The sequence below is a fragment of the Lupinus angustifolius genome, unplaced genomic scaffold, assembly GCF_001865875.1.
Source record: "Lupinus angustifolius cultivar Tanjil unplaced genomic scaffold, LupAngTanjil_v1.0 Scaffold_182_17, whole genome shotgun sequence".
Classification (NCBI taxonomy): Eukaryota; Viridiplantae; Streptophyta; class Magnoliopsida; order Fabales; family Fabaceae; genus Lupinus; species Lupinus angustifolius.
This window is the reverse complement of record NW_017726703.1, coordinates 36,927-54,590: the sequence shown is the minus strand read 5'-3', so window position 1 is coordinate 54,590 and position 17,664 is coordinate 36,927. Positions and strand designations below refer to the sequence as shown.

The window sequence follows — 17,664 nt, the reverse complement described above, 5'->3', positions numbered from 1 at the left end:
CCAAATAAGAATAAGAACGATGTTTGTCATTGTCAGAACAAAAAGTAGATGTTGTTCTAATTTCATGAATTGTAATAAATTATAAAATAATGTGTGACATCCAAATATGAATAAAAATATTTTTTTGTTATTGTGTGGTTGTTCTTATCATACCCACAAGAATTGACATATGTGATAAAGTATTTTTGTTTATCAATATTCATTTTACAAATAACATATTTTTATGAGAAGAGAATTTGTAAGATGATTAGTAGAAGAATATATGATTATTCCTTTCTTCGAAAAAGAAAAGTTTGGAGGCTTAAGTGAAAAGTGTCATAGTGGAATGCAAAGGCAGTACAGATTGATGGGCTGTCTTCCCGCCATTAAAACCACTAGATATCTCCACCAAACCACTCAATTCTGTCACTCTTTACTTCCCCTTCTGCAGTCGAATCAGGTTAAGCTGTTTCTAGAGCTTATCATCCAAGACAGATTGGTCATAAGTTGATTAAATTAAAATTTCTTAAACATACTTATTTAATTTAACAACACAGCTTTAGATTATCTGAAATATCCATTGAAACTAACAGATTAATTTAATTAATTATATTATATATTACAATTTATATTATATATTCAACTAAAATTATTATATAGAAGTTTTGAATATATTATATAAAAATATAATTTAATTTTTACTATTAGATAAATATACTTCAAGATATTTCTATTAACTTATTTAAACACAAAGTAGTAAACTATTTAGAAAACTTATAACAGAATATACTTTTAAATAAAGGTGAAGGGATGTTCAAGATCGAATATTGGATTCCTGAAAGCCACACTTGTTGAGAGGGACAGTCATGAACCTTTAAAAGATTAGTTCCTTATCCAAAGGTGAAATAATACTCTTGATAGTACCCAAAAAATAAAGTATGAGACTTGTGAACAAGAATCACCTATCTCAAAAGTTCTCGTCTCCATACCTAAATCAATTACATTTCAACAAGTAACATACCAAAATTATTTTATGTTTTTATGATTATTATTTTTAATTAAATGACAATCTTTAATTTCAACATGATTGAGATACCTAATGACTATCTTTAATCTCCATCCGAGCCTTGTTTCAGAATCTCTTCCCTCGAGGTGTGTATTTTTTATCATTATTTTTTTTGCTATTTTTTCCTTTTAAAAAGAGAGTTATTATTGTCTTCAAATTTCTCTCTCTGGAATTCTCCCCTTCCTATAAATAGACAGAATAATAGAGAGGTGTTATAAACTTTAGGGTTCTCATCTAAAAAACAAAACAAAACATTAAAATATATATATAAAAGGAAATCAACATCAAGCATGAGGATATGGGTCAAGTCCTATCAAATATCCAAACTATAACATAGCAATTAAGAGAGTATTTGTATGTGTTATGTTTAGCTACAAGGTTTGAAGTAGAAAAAGAGAGAAGAATAAATGGTAAGAGACATGAACATGATGAGTTACAACAATAATGATAACAATAATTCATCATCATTTGTAGAAGGGTATGGTGGAGAAGGAAGAAACATGAATGTGAAACCTGCATGGCTAGAGAGACTTATGGCTGAGACATTCTTTGGTGGGTGTGGGGTCCACCAAAACCAAAGGAAGAACGAGAAGAACATCTTTTGCTTGCACTGTTGTCTTAGCATTTGCCAACACTGCTTCTCTTCACACCGTTCTCACCCTCTACTCCAGGTACTAACTATAGATTAGTTCCATCAATTTTAATTTTCTTGTTTTCTTTTGATGCAAAAAGATCTCATTTTTATGGATATATACACTCTTTCTTTATGCCTTACCCTTTCATTTTAAAAGGGTAATTAAAAATTCACATGATTATGTTTTCAAGTTGACTATTTGCTTGTTCATGTTTCTTTTTATGTCCTTTAATTGCTTCATGGGTATCTAGAATTTCTTGGACTTTTCATCTCTTCTCAAGTCTTTCTACACTTTCCCACAATTGAGTTATTTTTGTATAATTCCATGGAACTAATCTCTTCAGTGTGTCACCACCAATCGAACCATTATTCTTTTACAGGATCTAGTTGGGTCTTACATCTCAAATGAGTTTTGTTTGTTCACTTTGAAAGCCTTATGGTTGAGTTCAGATGCAGCTATGTTCTGGATCTCTAAGGATTTTATCAAAATTCTCTATTTTTCAATATATATCACTCTCTTGATTGTTGCTACCTTTAATTGTATATATATTTTCTCTGACATGCAACTTTGGAGGATGTATGGAAGTTTCAGTTTTCTTTTTAATCAACCTTTCCAACATTGAAGATGGTTTACTCAGCTCCTCTTTTCTGGTGAATTTTTAAGCAATTCCCCATAAAATGGTTATTCAATGATTTTCAGATAGTTGTAACTTGCAATTAATCTGCTAAGAATAAAGAAAAACAAAATTGAATTTTATTGAATTAAATGAGGGGTTGATGGAGAACTCAAAAGGATAAGTTGAAATTCTTGGGATTTTTCTTTTGAATATCCTGTAGAATTTGTCAAGGGGTTGAGATAAGATAATATCCACTTTCATGATAAGTATCTTACAACTCTACCTTGCTTCATCAATTCTAGTGGTATGGCACTCTCAAACCTGTATTGTACTATTGATGCTTCGTTGTTGAATAATCATTATTTAAAATAAAAAATAAAAAATAAAAAACTGAAGATAGAATTCGTTAGTGAGTAAGTAGGATCGCAATTTTAGTAATTAATAGTAAAATTTAAGAAATTCTTTCTTGAAAGTTGTATGATGTAATTCTTGATATACTAAATACTATATATTTAAGGTAAACATAGTAATAATATTTTAGTATAATTTTGACTCTAGAAATGTTATGTTTGTTAGACAGTTTTAATAGTATGTAACTAAGTAATGATCCTACTCAACATAAGTAGAATTACCAGACAAACAAAAAAACATTTGTTTTAGGTTTTCTTTTGATACATTTTCTTTCTTCCAAATACGAGTATATTTTTAATCGCAAAAGTGTTACTACTTCATGCGTCACTATTTATGATTAATGAGAAAAATACTTAATTATTAATTTTTAAGTTAAATACATTTTTTCAATCAATCACACATAATTGTATATATTTTCTTAATAATTACACTTATCATTAATTAATTACATTTTCTTCTCTTTTTAAAAAATAAAAATGTTTTATTTAAAATATATTATTTTTAAATAACTTTAATGTGCCCATTAATTTAAATAACGGAAAATGTATTTTTTTACCGAGAAAAAATCATGCCATGACACATGATTCTTGTTGCTATATACATTCAACTATTTTTGAAATTTTTTGCTTTTTTTTGTGTTTTTTGTCTTCTTAAATAAAGAAGCCTGTGGACTGTGGTTGTCTCATTGAGTAATTGTCTAATTAAATTTGGTGTTGCCCCATATCTATGTTTTATACATATTTATATATTGTTTCCTGAAGGTTTCACAATGTCTTCATTCATTCCTACTTTTTGGTTTTGGTTTCTTTCCCATTAATGGAAGATCTCTTTTTTATCCATTTCTCCCTGCAAAGGTTTCTCACCTGTTACTTTCATTGAAAGTGAAAGTTTGACCCATTGTTTACCAATTCATGTTGTGTTTTTTTATTTAATTATTCACACAGTGACCCACCACTTTTACTAAATTATTCATCACTTCTCACTTCATTTAATTTTTTTGTCTTTCTCTTCAATTGATGGAAGGTTGGCCTGCCTAACTATTCAAATAATGATTTAGAATTTAATTCCATAAAAATAAACAAAAGTTTAATATTTATGTACTATTAATATAAAAATTTATGTACAGTTATTACATTATTTATCATTTATTTAGAATATTTTTTGAAGAGTTAATTTGATATTGTATAAAACTCATATATTGTGAATATATTTTTTTTTTCTCTAAACTGAATACATTTTTCCATGGTGAGATGGTTGGCAAGATGACTCACTCATAATTTAGAGGTAAATAAAATAGAATTTTAAGTTTAGTTCAAACATTTATTACTTTAATATTATTGGAAATTGTACTTTCTCCTACATATTATCTCAAATTAAGTTAGGATGATAAATAAAAATACTAATAATTGCACATATTATATGGTTTGTAATTGGATAATGAATTAAAGATACATTAAATTATTGACTTATTACTGATTAATTAGTTTATTAGAAAAACATTAAAAAGGTCTTCCTTTAATTGTTTTTGACTTTTAAAGTTGGGATGTGCTAATAAGTGTTATAAGGGTGCTAGGATGTGGGAACTCCTTAATGCATCTTCCTCCTCTAGCTAAAACTAAGTGCAACACTTTCTCAATATATATTTAGTATCTATTACTCATATTTTTATGAGGGAAATAATCTATATAATGAAAGTTTAAAAATTTATATAATATCATTATATCATATATTATTTATTTGTATTATTTTTTTTCTGAATAGTTGATAATCATTAAAAATAAATGGTTGATAATAGTCTAATAGTATATAAAACTTTTATATTATCATTGTATACATTTTTTTACTTTTATTTGTGATTGAATGTTCTTTAACTAGCGCTATAGGTTTCAAAAGGATGATAAAAAAATGTAAATAAAATTATTCAAAAAATAAATTTCTTTTTTAGGACAATGGTTGTTGTACACTGAGGCTCAAGACTCAACGTCTTTACTTTTACCCTATCATATAATGATGTAGGGTAAAAAACAATTGTTTTGTTAATGTATGTCCATGAGCATGTTTTAAGTTTGAATTAAAGTAATTTTTGGCTCTTAGGATGTTTGACAAATTGTTACCAGAGGGAATAATTGATATAAAATAAATCTGATAATAATGTAAAAATGATGAAGTAGTAGTGTACACCAAAACCTCAAACATGTGATTGTGGTGAATAATGAACACATGTCACAGGTACGAAGGTATGTTTACCACGATGTTGTCCGATTGGAAGACCTGGAAAAGCTCATCAATTGCTCCAACATTCAGGTCAGACAAAATTATATTCTCGTTACAAACAACACTAGTATTCATCAAACATATTTTATTTATAATGGACTTGCTATAGCATTTAATTTTCGTGTAAAGACTATTGTGGTCCCTCAAAAAATTTTACATGTACAAATTTATTCTTCTGGTAAATTAAAAAATTTAAAACAGTTCACAAATTGTGAGTGAAATTAGTTTTAAGTATTTTTATAACCCTTGACAAAGAATATTCTGATCAACATTTTTAATACTTGAGTATTAATTTAGACTTTTATTTTTAGAGATTAAATTGGTATATGTGAAAATTTATAAGGACTACATACTAGCATTATGGTAATTAATAATTTATATAAAATTAGGTAGTTAAAATAGTTATAACCTATTTTTTGGTAAAAGAAAAACAAAGGAGGATATATAAGTATAGTTAAGAGTTGAAAGTGAAATTGAGTTTATTCTTTGTTTGTATTGGATGGCAGCCCTATACCATAAACAGTGCAAAAGTGATATTCTTAAATCAGAGGCCACAATCAAAGTCTTGCAAAGGCACTGCCAATGCTTGTTACACTTGTGACAGAATTCTTCAGGAGCCTTTCCTTTTCTGTTCTCTCTCATGCAAGGTTTCTCTATCTTTTCTCACTCTACTTTCTTGTTTTGCTCCTTAATTTATACAACCAAATCATTATAATTTTGTTAACAAACTTCTAATAATAAAAGGAAACTATGGAAAATATGCATAAAAACATTCTAATTAGTAGATTAGAGAAATTTTAGAGGGATAAACTATAAAGGTTAATAATTAGTACAATACTTATGCAAAAAGTTTTTGAAATATTCAAGATAGGATATTCTCTCCATACGTCACTACAAAATTATGAAATATATATATTTAATATAGATTCAAAATATTTGGTAAAAGAAAACATATTTTATTGTCAGAGTATAAAATAGTATAATGTCAGAGTATATAGGGGAAATAAAACATATTTTATTGTACCTGAAATAAAATGTATGAGATAAAAAAATGTTTAAACTATTAAAGACAAATGTGCTAAAAATTTATATACATATTCAGTACATCATTCACCTTTCATTTAAATTACTTTTTTATTAAGAGTCAATCATGATGGAAAATGAATAATAAATGATACAATAACAATGTAAAAAATTTAAGTTGCTGTACATCTTTTTCTCTTACTCTTAAAAGAGTACGGTGAACATGTTTATATTGGTATAATAGAACATTAATACTTTGACGTTCCCGGTTTATGAGTTGTTGAATAAACTAGTGTTTTGAGAGCTGCATCAGAATATATGGTTCGATTAATGACCATACTTGAAAACAATTTTAATTTATAGTCTTAATCAAATGAAGAGTTGAATCGCTTTAAATCGAAATTTATTTTATCGATCGTGTTAAACTCGGTTAGACTGCAATAACCCGATAAATAAATTGAACGGTTCCCTTAAATTTTTTGAAAGATAGATCACTAGTCTAATGTTTTGTTTTACTCTGGTCCAAAACATGCATAAATATTACTTTAATAGGTTATAAGGGTGCTAGGATGTGGGAACTCCTTAATGCATCTTCCTCCTCTAGCTAAAACTAAGTGCAACACTTTCTCAATATATATTTAGTATCTATTACTCATATTTTTATGAGGGAAATAATCTATATAATGAAAGTTTAAAAATTTATATAATATCATTATATCATATATTATTTATTTGTATTATTTTTTTTCTGAATAGTTGATAATCATTAAAAATAAATGGTTGATAATAGTCTAATAGTATATAAAACTTTTATATTATCATTGTATACATTTTTTTACTTTTATTTGTGATTGAATGTTCTTTAACTAGCGCTATAGGTTTCAAAAGGATGATAAAAAAATGTAAATAAAATTATTCAAAAAATAAATTTCTTTTTTAGGACAATGGTTGTTGTACACTGAGGCTCAAGACTCAACGTCTTTACTTTTACCCTATCATATAATGATGTAGGGTAAAAAACAATTGTTTTGTTAATGTATGTCCATGAGCATGTTTTAAGTTTGAATTAAAGTAATTTTTGGCTCTTAGGATGTTTGACAAATTGTTACCAGAGGGAATAATTGATATAAAATAAATCTGATAATAATGTAAAAATGATGAAGTAGTAGTGTACACCAAAACCTCAAACATGTGATTGTGGTGAATAATGAACACATGTCACAGGTACGAAGGTATGTTTACCACGATGTTGTCCGATTGGAAGACCTGGAAAAGCTCATCAATTGCTCCAACATTCAGGTCAGACAAAATTATATTCTCGTTACAAACAACACTAGTATTCATCAAACATATTTTATTTATAATGGACTTGCTATAGCATTTAATTTTCGTGTAAAGACTATTGTGGTCCCTCAAAAAATTTTACATGTACAAATTTATTCTTCTGGTAAATTAAAAAATTTAAAACAGTTCACAAATTGTGAGTGAAATTAGTTTTAAGTATTTTTATAACCCTTGACAAAGAATATTCTGATCAACATTTTTAATACTTGAGTATTAATTTAGACTTTTATTTTTAGAGATTAAATTGGTATATGTGAAAATTTATAAGGACTACATACTAGCATTATGGTAATTAATAATTTATATAAAATTAGGTAGTTAAAATAGTTATAACCTATTTTTTGGTAAAAGAAAAACAAAGGAGGATATATAAGTATAGTTAAGAGTTGAAAGTGAAATTGAGTTTATTCTTTGTTTGTATTGGATGGCAGCCCTATACCATAAACAGTGCAAAAGTGATATTCTTAAATCAGAGGCCACAATCAAAGTCTTGCAAAGGCACTGCCAATGCTTGTTACACTTGTGACAGAATTCTTCAGGAGCCTTTCCTTTTCTGTTCTCTCTCATGCAAGGTTTCTCTATCTTTTCTCACTCTACTTTCTTGTTTTGCTCCTTAATTTATACAACCAAATCATTATAATTTTGTTAACAAACTTCTAATAATAAAAGGAAACTATGGAAAATATGCATAAAAACATTCTAATTAGTAGATTAGAGAAATTTTAGAGGGATAAACTATAAAGGTTAATAATTAGTACAATACTTATGCAAAAAGTTTTTGAAATATTCAAGATAGGATATTCTCTCCATACGTCACTACAAAATTATGAAATATATATATTTAATATAGATTCAAAATATTTGGTAAAAGAAAACATATTTTATTGTCAGAGTATAAAATAGTATAATGTCAGAGTATATAGGGGAAATAAAACATATTTTATTGTACCTGAAATAAAATGTATGAGATAAAAAAATGTTTAAACTATTAAAGACAAATGTGCTAAAAATTTATATACATATTCAGTACATCATTCACCTTTCATTTAAATTACTTTTTTATTAAGAGTCAATCATGATGGAAAATGAATAATAAATGATACAATAACAATGTAAAAAATTTAAGTTGCTGTACATCTTTTTCTCTTACTCTTAAAAGAGTACGGTGAACATGTTTATATTGGTATAATAGAACATTAATACTTTGACGTTCCCGGTTTATGAGTTGTTGAATAAACTAGTGTTTTGAGAGCTGCATCAGAATATATGGTTCGATTAATGACCATACTTGAAAACAATTTTAATTTATAGTCTTAATCAAATGAAGAGTTGAATCGCTTTAAATCGAAATTTATTTTATCGATCGTGTTAAACTCGGTTAGACTGCAATAACCCGATAAATAAATTGAACGGTTCCCTTAAATTTTTTGAAAGATAGATCACTAGTCTAATGTTTTGTTTTACTCTGGTCCAAAACATGCATAAATATTACTTTAATAGAATTATACATAATTATTAGTTATATAAAATTTTACATTTATATATAAAAAATTATTAATTATATATGTAATCATCTGGTCCAATAGAACATTTTAACAGTTTAAACCTAATATGATATTTATTCTGATTTGATATCCTACTTGAGTTACAAATGCTTAAGCCAAAATTAATTGCAGGTTGATTACATGGTGTTAGAAGGTGAAAGCTTGTCCACAATTTTACATAGATTCGATGATTCTGACTTTTCAATTTCCCAATTCGAGGGTTTAAGGGTCGATAGTTCAGAGGTTATTGATGAAGATACCCAATTTGCCCCTACCTCCTCTTACTCTAACACTGAGGCTACAAGCAATTCCGTAATTTCATGTGAACCTCACAACATAAGGAAGAAGAATAGGACGAATAGGTTCATCCATGAGATCGTCCTCCCTCTTGGAAGCAGAAGAAAGGGTGCTCCTCATAGGGCTCCCCTCTCCTAAATTATGATTATAATATAAGTGGTAGATTTTAATACATATCATTAATTAGTATGAAGTTGTGGTCAAATAAAAATTCGTTTTAATTTTTATTTATGTCTATGAACAAATATTATATATGTAATATGTGATTTCTTTAATAGCTTATAAGGGCATGGTTGGTTAGTTTCTAAGAGTTTTTTATAATGACAAATTATGGTATGTGCTTGCAATGGAAATTTAGTGTATGTGATGTTTATGAAATATGTAAGGATTATGGTATATGCTTGCAATGATTAGATGCTATAAGGAGTTCGGTTGCAGCCGTGTTGTTCTGAGAAAGGAAGGAAAACATTTTAATATTTTTAGTAGTTATTTTTTAGTATTTTTTAGTATTTAAACCCTGTTGGGGATATTACCAGAAATAACATAATATTTTCATTAATAAAATTGAAGAGTTTTCTCTTTCTCATAGATTCTCGAGTTTATCTGTTAGGTTTGTCGCTTTGCAAATTTGTGTTTTCCTTCTAGGTTTGGCGCTTGCCAATCTTATGTGACTACATCATGCACACCTCTAGGCCATTCACATGGAGGTGAACTCTAACGACCCTTTGAGGAGGTTTGTAAGTCGAGTCCCATTTTGTCTTCTCATGTCAACTTGTAGAACTTGTTGTCCCAGGTTGCTCGGATGATTCTCATGGGGCTTCCCCACCATTTTCATCTCCATAAAAAGGGACAAACCACACGATAGTCCATAGGTTGGTCACTTGGGTGCATGATTTTGTTGGTCATAGCATGCATATTCGAATGAGTTTCAAGGTTCCATCACGTATCTCTTCCATCATTTTTTGGGAGATGCACTAGCAATCCTATCTACGATGTTTCATATTGCTGGAGACAACTTACCCCTCTTCTAGATAGGGGATAATAATGAGCCAAATTATTGTCGTGCAATTTAACAGGACTAATGACAAGCCATGATACCATGATATAAGGGAATACTTAAAAAATCAAGAATATCCTCTCAATGCTTTAGAGAATGACAAAGATGATATATACTTAAAAGGCTAACCATATAAATTTATTTTTGAGCAAAGACGTAGTTAATAAGAGGAATCTTGATATGTTGCTCCTCCGATGCCTATAACATAGGGAAGTCCATAAAATGGTGGAAGAGGTACATGAGGGAAACTTTGAAACTCATGCCAATGGGCATGCTTTAATTTGGCTAAGAAAATCATGCACCAAAATTTGGAGTCGCTATTACATTTTTACGGTAAAAATATTGAAAACCCTTTTTCATCCATTGTTGGAACACATTGAGATCTTTGTAGTTGAAATCATGGTATGAGAGTCGGTTGCATATCGAAAAAGGTACTAACACCTCATCCACTCGTTTAGATGGTACTCTCGTTGATTGCGTATACTAATTTTATACTGAACTTTGTTTGATTATTTACTTTATTAATTGGAAAAAATATTTTTATTTTTCTCTTGTAGTAGTTTTACAAGATATGATCTTGCTCATATGTATCCTTATTTGTAGGATCAAGACTTCACAATTCTTTGGTAGGAAATGATTTGTTGGTTTGATTTATTTTTATTTTTTTAAGAAGAAGTGATCGAGACTTGAAGATTTTAGGGTGCACATCTGTTGATTGAAAAAAAATATTTAAATTTAATTTAATTTTTGAAGATTTTAGGGTGCACATATGTTGGTTGAAAAAAAATATTTAAATTAAAATTTAATTTTTAAGTAATTTTTTTGACTAATCATAACTTATGAAATGACACTCATTATGAAATAAGAAGATGTGTTCTCATGCTTTTTATCATCTTACTTAAATGAGTGAACAACACTAATTTCTTGCATGGCTTTATTTGTTATCTTTCATGTTGTTATATTTCTTTTGTTCACTTAATATGTTATTAGTTTACTTTTATGTAGACCTGTCATTCCTTAATCGGGATGGTAAGGCCCTTGAAGCTGAATTGGATCAAAGGCTGCGCATCATAACACATCTGAGGGATACTTAATCAATATCTAATCTTCTTCAATATTTAAAGGTTTTTTAGATTTATTATAAGATGTGAGATGATAATAATTTATCATCTATTAATTATCCACCAAGAAAATGTGACAGGCATGATTCTAATTGTTGCTATTACATTATTTTTTGTATTATTTTTGCCAAAAAAGAACCAAGTTATTTGCTCCCGTTTTTATTTATAGGATGAAAATTAATTAAGATATAAGTAAAAAAATATTAATTATTATAAAAGGTAAATGTTGAAAATTACTATTATGCAAAAAACGTATATTTGCTTTATATTAATTATTTCATATTCGTTCGTGCTTTACTAAAGTTAATTATTATGAATGTTGCCATTTATGATTTATTATTATTAACATTCTTATTAATATTACTATTATTATTATTATTGGTTTACTATCTGATTAGTTAGTGTTTAAACTTACTGCACATTCTGGTATTGTGAATTTAAGTCACAAGTGAAAAGGTAGTGTAAATTCATAAGTTGATACTCTGTGTTACAACCCATTTAAAAAAGCAATAAACCCTCTAATAAATTCATAAGTGAGAAAACTTACATGTTGCTAGAGGAACAGATGCTGGTTCAATTGAAATCCTGCTAATGAGTTCGAGGGGAGAACGTGAAGATCCATAGATATTCTCTTCTTTTTTATTGAATTTTTGTGATTCTTTGGAAGTCAAAAAGTAATATGATGATTAAGATGAAAGAGTTTAAGAAATAAATAAATAAAATCGAGAGTTAAAGTCTCATCATAACAAATACCGATATACCAATAAAAAAACTGTTAAACTAAAAAGGTAAAAAAGTTTATTGATAATTGAACATGAGTGTCTTGAAGATACAGATCAACACAAAAATCTAGTAACAGATTTTTATTAATTAGTTTTTTTTAGAGATATTCATGAATTCAAATAAACTTCTAGATGACTAATATTTTATAATTTTCGAAATAGATTAATTTATTAATTAAAAAATACGTAACAAATTGATAAACAACCTTATCAATTGTTTATCTAGTCAGTTTTTATTAAAAAAGTAAATGAATAAATATTAACATTCTCCTCTTATTTTTGAATTAAAAAAACAAACTCATAAACAACCTGGTAGCAAAAAAACTAATGCTTCAAAGTAATGTTGATAAAAAAGGTTTCATGCAAATTGTAAATTATTACCTCCTGTCATTTTTATAGAAACTTATAAGTATTTTCAGGAAAATGAATGGGTTAGTTAATATGGTAAGTTCAATTATATATTTTCAAAGAAATTTTAACAAATACTTAAAAATTTGGAAAGGATTACACAAAGAGAATCAAAATCAATCCTTAAAAGTTTTCTTAAAAAGGGACCAGAGTTATTGCCATGCAATAGCCAGAGGACTGAAAATTCTCTTAATTCTAATTGAAACAATAAATAATAATAATAAGCAACTTTAAAAACTATCTGAAATATTTATATTTAGGGTTTTGCGTTGGGAATCCTTGACTCAATTATTGTCGTGAAGGACATGGTGTTGTTGTTTTTCCTGGTGACTAGTTGAGGTAACAAATACAAAGGCAAGTTGAGTAAAAAAAGTAATGATATATTTCTATAAATCCATATATACTACAAGAAAATGATATATATCATTTGTAAATCAATCATTAATAAATTAATAAATAAAGTATCATATTTATAATAGAGAAAAAGATGTATATACCGACAATATATATGTTTTATACATTATTATTACATCATTCATCATTGATGTTCCATTATTGTTGATTTTTCAAAAAGATAATATAAATGAATGGCGGATGATAGAGTATATATGTATAAATATTTACATTGTCAGTGTATAATTTTTACACTTTGTTCCAGCCTGGTCATACTCGGGCTACCCCCTTACCCCGAGAACTGTTCCAGTCTGGTCATACTCGGGCCATCCCCCACCAACCCAAAGATTATGCCAGTCATCTCTGACCAACCTAATAGACTGGAGGCAACTGTTCTAGCCTGGTCATACCCGGGCTGTCCTCCTTCTATTTTGAGTATCTTGTGCAACATTTCGTATATCCTCGTTACTCGCCTTAGATGGGTCTACTCGTGACAGATGTCATAAATGCTCCTGATGCAACATTAATGTATCTGACACGCTATTTAATGCACCTTTGACATACCATTTAATGTGTCGCTGACTCGCCAGCAATGTCAGACAACAAACCGCCTATCACACCGTCTGCACATTTTACCTGCCGCCGACAATTCGACAATAGCAGATCCGCAGGTCAAGCAAGGACGATCAGAGTACATCCCTTGTACCCGTTAAATGTTGGCCAATGACCATATGTCATCTCAGCATTTCCTAAACTCTATAAATAGAAGAGACCACACGTGAAATATAATTAATTCTTCATTCCCTCATTTATTGCTACACTTATTGCTCTAACTTCTCTCTTATTTACTTTCTTTATCGCTCTAGAATACTCAACTAACTTTATCGTCAAAGAATCTTTTCATGTACCTTCTCCAGCGAGTCCAGACGACATTCTGACCAGATCCCCTAATCCTTCACCTTGAACCAAACCCTCATTATCTATCACTCTACATCAATCTCCCAATTGTTTCCTCTTAATATAAAAGAACATACTCTTTATAATATATGTTATTTTTAGAGTATATAATCTATACAATAATGTAAAGATTTATACATATGCATTCCATCATCCACCATTCACTTGAATTATCTTTTTTGAAAAGTTGGTCATAATTAATATCAATGGTAAATGATACGATGACAGTATATAAAACTCATACATTATTTGTGTATACAAATTTTTCTCAATTTTTAATTAAGAGTATATGTCATTTTTATTAAAAGTTGAATAGAAATTGTACCCCTAAGAGATTGACCGGGTTACCCAGAAAATCTGACACTGTTTTAGGCATGTCTCAATAGTTGACCTATAATAAGGAATTAGACTTTAAAGATGGCGGATCTTTATAGAATCCTTAGGATATAATTCTGATTTCATACTTGCTTCGATCATTATTGAACAATTTATTTAGTCTTGATATTATAAAAATTGGTTCATGTTGATTAGTTCAATACTGGTACGATACAATAATTATACCAGTCTTGTAATTATAACGGTCAAAACCGGTCATATTGACCAATTTTTATTTAAAATTAATTTTTGAATGAAAATGAAAAAGTTATTGGTTTTTTATAGATTTTTCAACATTAGTATTAATATATTATATATGCATATCTAATTTCGCCAATATGAGATTTAATTAGTAAACCACTATACCAGTACCCTAAACAATTTGATGACCAATACGTATTTAATACTATTTAGTCTAATAAAATTATAATAGTTCAGATTTCAACTTAATTTTAAATAAATTCATCATTTTAAAAATTTATTAAATCCATTCTTTTTTTCATAATCTAGTACTGGAAAATGGAAATGATTTGAACTCTCAAATAGGTGGTACCCATTGAACTGTTACCCTAACTAGTAACTAGGTACAGTATCATATGCATATGCATGATAGTATCGTTAGAGGTATACCTTGCAAAACAACAAAACTGGCTGGTAGGTCATGCAACATCCTAGATTCCTACACAACACACTAGGCACATGCATGTCTCTGGTTCTATTTTTGAGACCTTCTATTAGAATAATATATCGTCGTTTCTTTCAAAAATTTAGAGGTCACCTTTATTCCATATTCTATAATATAATAAGTATATACTTGTCGCGTTCCAATTATCTGTTGAACAATAATGGGCAAAACATAGTTGGGGTAATGAGAAATCAACCGGGGAAGAACTCACTTTATTATAACAAGAATAAAGTATCTTTTCGTATAATATAAGAGAAAGACTTACATGAAGATGCATGTATATGAAGATAAATAATAAAATATTGATAATATATTAAATATTTAACTAATTAAAATTTAGTCATTAACAATAGCACAAAAAAATTAGGCATGAGCGTGTGACATGTTGAGACGAGTTAAACATATCTCTCACCCGTCCCTAAATGTTGATTGGATCAATTTTTGAACCCGAACATGTTCCTAATTAAGATTGTCCGCGTGAGGGATGAGTCCAAAATAAGACGGGTCAAGATTGAGACGAGTTTGGGCCGGAAAAGGACAAAATGACAAAGATATATTTTTTTCCTCAAATATTTAAGCATGCACAATCAAAATTATCACAATCTGTATATAAACTCAACTAAAACCTGCAACCCACATACATCACTATATAAACAAAAACTGTAAATTGCATCCTTCAAACTAAAAATTATCACAATCATGTGACTGAAAATTATAGAAGACGTTGACAATTTCAGAACAATTTAAACTGTCAAGTGTCAATATAAATTGAAGTGTTCTTGTAAATAATAAAAAACACATAGAGAACTGAAATGACAACAACATGTCAATACTCAAAAGTTCACACAAAAAATAATACAATAACTAGCTATTAACTGAAAAATGAAACTTAAATTGTAAGTATTTAAATTATGTAGGCTGAACATAATGTGTATTGATATGTATTTATTCAACTATTCTTGATATGTAACTATAGGGACGAGTCAGGTGATCCGGACATAGACCCAAACTCGTCCTTTTTTATGACGGCATTGTCCCTTTTAATAAATCTGTCCTTTTTTATTTATTTGGACGGGTCAGACCCGTACCTAAGTCATCGAGTTGAGACATGTCTATGGGTCAGACCAAATCTTGCTCACCCCTAAAAAAATAAAAGTACACTTGTATCTAAATATGTCGTATTATATAAGTCTTTATGCAAGTTTTTCTCATAAGGATATAAATTATATCTTCCAGCCATTAAAATTATGACGTGTCTCATTTAATCATTTTCTATAAAAAAAATATTTTCAAAACTAAACAAAATAGTACACATGTCATATGTTTAAGTTTAAATTTAAGTTCTGGTAAAAAATGAACTCCCTTGACTCTGGTCAGAATTTAGTCAAACTAGAATTTGGAGTTTAAAGTTGAATTGTTTTTCGGTAATAATAGTCGATGTTATAAAACTCGAGCTGAATGTCAAATCGGAAGATGTCTTGTATTAAGTTTAACCGGTTTAAACAGTTAAATCGTTTAGTCTGACCGATTAATTTCATATATAATTAATGATTTTTATCTGTAAATATATAATGATATATAAATGTAAATTTTTATATAATTAATAATCATGTATAATTATATTGAAGTAACGTCTCTTCATCTTTTTGGGACTAGAGTTAAACAAAATATTAGAGTAATGTTCCATTTTTTTAATTTTTAAGTGAACCGTCCGATTTACTTCTCGGGATAATCCAGTTTAATAGGTTTAATGCGGTTAGACCATAATTTTTCTGGTTTACAGCGGTCCAACCCTGACTCGGATGAGACGGTAAACTAGAGTCGTTTTTAAGTCCGATCAGCTATCAAACCAGTTAGATCGTTCAGTATGGTTCGGTTCTCACAACACTGATAATAGTCCTCGCTTTGTACAATAATAATGTATTTATACATCAAGAGGACATTAAAAGGACTATCTTCCTTTTTAGTAAATAAAAATAAAATAAATAACAATTACATTTACATTTTCACATAAAGTTGTAAAAGTCAATTAATATTTGATTCGATAAACAATGTACCTCTTTTCCTGAGAGTATGTTGAAAATCTCACAATATTACATTTAGATCACTCTCTCTTATTGGTTCAATATGGTGGTCAAGTTGACAATTTTCAAAATATATCATTTAGGTTCTATGCGACTTGGATTACTCAAAAGGACTTTAGGAACTTAGTTCAACAAGCTTGGCATTAGGAGCTAATAATGTTTTTAATGGTTTGTTGATGGTTAAGGAGGAGTCCATTAATAAAAACATTTTTGGGAATATCTTTCATATGAAAAGAAGAGCGGAGACGAGAGTCAAAGGTGTCCACCAAATTCCAGAGAATATTGATGATCATGACCTTGCTAGATTGGAGGTTCAGTTGCAATGTCATTATAGCAATATTCTTATACAAGAGGAACTTTTGTGGTTCAGAAGTCTAGAGAGCAATGCGTTAGGTATGGAGACCGAAAAACCAAATTCTTTCACACTCAAACCATGATGTGACGGACGAGGAACAAGATTAATGTGCACTGATCCTGAACTATTAAAGGGTGATGCAAATATGTATTTTGAAAATCTCTTTTGTGATACTAATCGGATTAATCTTGAGCATTGTGCATTTATTACACCTATTCTCTCTCAAAATGGGGTAGAAGCTCCAACTGCTCCGCTGAC

At 28.8% G+C, this 17,664-nt stretch overlaps 1 protein-coding gene across 1 annotated transcript; it reads left to right on the top strand.

The window, feature by feature from the left end:
• The first annotated feature begins 1,276 nt into the window (after positions 1-1,276).
• LOC109340508 lies at positions 1,277-9,569 on the top strand. Its single transcript, XM_019578220.1, has 4 exons — positions 1,277-1,716; positions 4,937-5,011; positions 5,488-5,628; positions 9,025-9,569. Exons 1-4 carry the CDS (start codon positions 1,453-1,455, stop codon positions 9,325-9,327), a joined length of 783 nt encoding a protein of 260 aa, XP_019433765.1. The 5' UTR covers positions 1,277-1,452; the 3' UTR covers positions 9,328-9,569.
• The last annotated feature ends 8,095 nt before the right edge of the window (positions 9,570-17,664 follow it).

Excerpts from the sequence above, each read along its gene's own strand:
- LOC109340508 (XM_019578220.1), top strand. The coding sequence starts at position 1,453 with ATGGTAAGAGACATGAACATGATGAGTTACAACAATAATGATAACAAT. Across the intron at positions 5,012-5,487 it reads TCAATTGCTCCAACATTCAG|CCCTATACCATAAACAGTGC; the intron begins GTCAGACAAAAT and ends ATTGGATGGCAG. Across the intron at positions 5,629-9,024 it reads TCTGTTCTCTCTCATGCAAG|GTTGATTACATGGTGTTAGA; the intron begins GTTTCTCTATCT and ends AATTAATTGCAG.